At 33.9% G+C, this 3,905-nt stretch overlaps 1 protein-coding gene across 2 annotated transcripts in view; it reads left to right on the top strand.

Moving 5' to 3' along the window:
- The first annotated feature begins 307 nt into the window (after positions 1-307).
- LOC106874680 (dolichyl-diphosphooligosaccharide--protein glycosyltransferase subunit STT3A) overlaps positions 308-3,905 on the top strand; it is a 28,433-nt gene continuing 24,835 nt past the window's right edge. Inside the window, exon 1 of one of the 2 annotated variants that reach the window (XM_014922484.2) lies at positions 308-397. Coding sequence is in view for 1 of the 2 variants with exons in the window: in XM_014922483.2 (XP_014777969.1) it covers positions 704-709 (6 nt within the window). In the remaining variant the exon portion in view is untranslated. Of the gene's footprint in view, positions 398-688; positions 710-3,905 lie in introns of those variants that run through there. The other variant, XM_014922483.2, reaches the window with a different exon arrangement.

The raw sequence follows: 3,905 nt of genomic DNA, 5'->3' as shown, positions 1-3,905 counted from the left end.
GAAAGCGAGACATTGATAACTTGTCGTCTGCCTCGTCAAACACACTGAAACCTTAATCTTCGAGCAGACCATAGCAACAGCTAATCAAAATCCTTCTCGTTATTCACTCCGATACATAACTATCGTTTAAAGATGCATCCAAAACAATGTATGTCAATCAATTATAATGATCTATTTTTTTAAATAGAAAAAAAAGAAATTAATTAAAAATATCTGATTAAAATACTAATTAAAAAAATAAGCGATTACACGCATACAGATAGTTACACACACGCAAACATACACATACACATAATAGACACATATACATATCCAAAGCGTGTATTTTTCTTTCACTCCGTATAGCTGTCAGCGTCACTTCCCTTTCGTTAACGTTATTCCAGACGTGGGTGTTTCAGTGAGTCTACTTTTTGTTATTTATTTACCAACTAATTGCTTTTTAAACAACTTTCCTAAATGCCTTTAATTTAAAAGACGATCTTTATAATGTCGGTAATGTTACGTAGTAGAAAAAATTACCAAAGTTTTCTGCTGTTTCTAAAAGAACTTAACATCTGAGATACTAACGCTGCTGTTTGATATCATATCGGGATGGTCTGCTGATGTGGCACAATAACACCGGTAGTTGAAACGTGAAGCACGAACAGCTTCTTCTCCGAGACCCCAAAACATCCCTTATGCAAATTTACATGCAATTTCATATATGAATGTGTGTGTGTGTGTGTGTGTGTATATGTATATATGCACTTAACGTACATTATTAGTTTTTTGATCGTTCAATACTTCATGGACGTGTTTCCTTCACACTTCCTAGCCAACGTGTTCTTAGATAGACACTATCCTTGTAATGATTACACGATTACATTTACTAACATATGCATATATACATACACACACACACACACACACACACACACACACATATATATATATATATATTAGGGATAAAATCCAAAATTACAGGTAAAAACTCAATTAAAATCAATTTATTAAAAATTGAAATTAAATTAAGCTTCACAATATAAAATATATATTAATATATAAGTATTAGATGAGTTCATAAACCTTGGTTCTTTTCCCTAATACTATATATTAATATATATATATATATATTTATGTGTGTATGGGTGAACGCGTACGTGTAACTATTTGTTCACTGATCGCTGCCCATTTTCAACATTAAAACAAAAAATTTTCTTTACGTCACATTATTCATCAGATATTTGTACATCAATACTTAAAACTGCATTATGTTAAGTACAGTGTTTCGTATAGTCATGTAAAATAAAGTGTAATTGGTAGCTATGCACAGGCAATCACCTAGACTCACTCGATTGCATACACACTCACACACACGTACACGTACACACTTGTTAATTCCTAGAACACAAACTTGTCCCTATCTCTGATGAAGATCTCAGTCTGAAACGTTCGCTACTTTTTCTAACATCAGGTTTAATATACCCCACCTGCATTTTACTTATTATAATTTATGTGTGCATAATATCTGTAACGTCGCTTATACATATATATGTGTGTGTGTATGTATACATACATACACGTGTCATTTATCTTCCTCTAACATCTAACCACTTAACTGGTGGGTTTTTTTTTTTTTTGGCCAAGCGATGGTATGGGTTCGAAAATTCTCTTCCCTCATATATATGTGTGTGTGTGTGTGTATATATATATATATATATATATATATATATATATATATATATATATATATATATATAATATATATATATATAATATGAGTATATGCATACGTACATGTATGTACATACCTACATCTACATGTATATATAGATGCATATCTGGGTACAGGACGTTGCAAAAAAAACGTGGACAAAATGATAAACAGTACAGAAAACACACAGGCCACGTAGAGAACATTTCCTTCATCAGCTGCCACCATTCTAAAACTAAGCGTTTCGAAGAGTTAGGGCAATATATATATATATATATATATATATATAAATCATGGCTTGTAATCATTCAAAAGAAAGTAAGAAAATGGAAATATAACATTTTATAAGAATTTGTTATCTACAAAAATCAAGCATAGTCCCTTACAGCTGTTTCAATTAAGCCTAATAGATTAAATAACAATTATCAAAATCCCTATATTAGGCAAAATCTCTTCAGAGGGGTAGAAAAAAGATATACCGTTAGGTTTTTAAATGTTGTACTTTAGAATCATCACAGCAGATTATATGTATGTATATATATATATATATGGTCTACTTGTGTTGGAAGAAGACTTTTACTGTGACACGTTAGTAATGCTGTTGCAGAATTCTTAAGTCCAGTTAAGCTTGTACAATACCTTATAGATTCTCATCTCACAGCTTGCATGCTCTGGAAACAAGTCGAGCCTAGATATCTAGTGTCAGTGAAAGTTGCAGGGTTGACGTTGTCATGTCAACAAATTGTCCACTGACTTTGCACTTGCAGAGACCTATGGATTTAGAGATCCCTTAATTCAATAACAGGTATAAGTTAGTGAGAAGTACGGTGTCAATCTGTAAAACACTATTTCAATAATATATTCATCTAACCCATGTTAGCATGACAACAGAGATGTAAAATGAACTTTTCTTTTCTTTTTTTTTTGCATCTGTTCATTCATGCTAGCATGGTTTAGGCAGATATGTTAACAAGGCATTGTTTTACAGCTGGATGCTCTTCCAGTCACTAACCCTTATTTTTCAAAGAAGGATTCTTTTATTCTGCATGTTTTTTAGTGTAGAGTCAGTAAATGATATATATGCATAATGCATATGTAGTAATGTCCACTTTTCTATGCTTGCATGAGTTAGATGGAATTTATTGAGGTAGATTTTCTGAGACCTCAAAGTAAACCTAACAAAGTAAGCAGGAATAAACACAAGACTCTGCTGCCATCTAGACAGTGATCATGTTCAGTATGAAAAAGAAAAAGGAGTAAGCAGGAATTGTGTACAGTGTACTCAATGTAAATTATAGGTAACAGGAGGTGGTGTGGACAGTAAAAGAGATTTTGGAGAGTGAATATTAGTATTTGGATCAATTGAGGATGTTGACTTACTATTGGGTTGTCCGGAAAGTTTGTGCCGATTTATAGTAGCCTACCTTTCGACTTATTTGCCATGAAACCACCTCAATTCTAGGAAGAATTGCTGAACAAGTTTTATTTTTAATTATACTTGATAAGGAAATTTTAATATAACTTCTTATTGATGGTAGACAGTCAGAATCATCATTGTTTTAATCTCCACTTTTCCATGCTTGCATGGATCAGATGAAGTTTGTTGAGGCCAGATGCCCTTCTGTCACCAACCCTTATCTGTTTCCAAACAAGGTAATATTTCCCTATGGTCAGACATGTTTTCACAGAATATTGAAAATGAATGACATTCATTTTTAACACTCATGCCATAATATATCTTTTGGAATGCTGCACCAATTAATCCAAAGTTATAAGGGCTAATCACAATAAAGCTGAAATATGCTTTACTTTATAGCCAAAGTCAAGCAAAGTTATTACTGTGACAACTAACTTTACTGTTGAACCATCAGGAATTTCAACCATGTTTCGTGGTCTGCTACCACAACAGCTCCTTTATGGGATCCAGTTAGCTCAAGACATCATCAGAAGGAACCACGTCCGGTTTCGGCCCCTACTCCTCTACCGTTTTGACGTGGCGGGGCCACCCCCTTTCGGAGGTGTCTTCAGCTCTGGTGTTGGGTGCATGTCTTTTTTCACTGTTTGTGACTGTTCTAATTCAACTGTAGAATGTCCCTCGCTATGGTTATTTTCCAGGAGGTTCTGGCCACACGTCTTACGGTTCATCAACCCGCGTTGTTGTATTACTTTCTTCTGACATACCTTCCCTTGGTGGATTAGGATCCAGTTAGCT

Source organism: Octopus bimaculoides, chromosome 4, assembly GCF_001194135.2.
Source record: "Octopus bimaculoides isolate UCB-OBI-ISO-001 chromosome 4, ASM119413v2, whole genome shotgun sequence".
Taxonomy (NCBI): Eukaryota; Metazoa; Mollusca; class Cephalopoda; order Octopoda; family Octopodidae; genus Octopus; species Octopus bimaculoides.
Note: the sequence above shows the minus strand (reverse complement) of the source record. Positions and strands in the feature narration are given on the sequence as shown.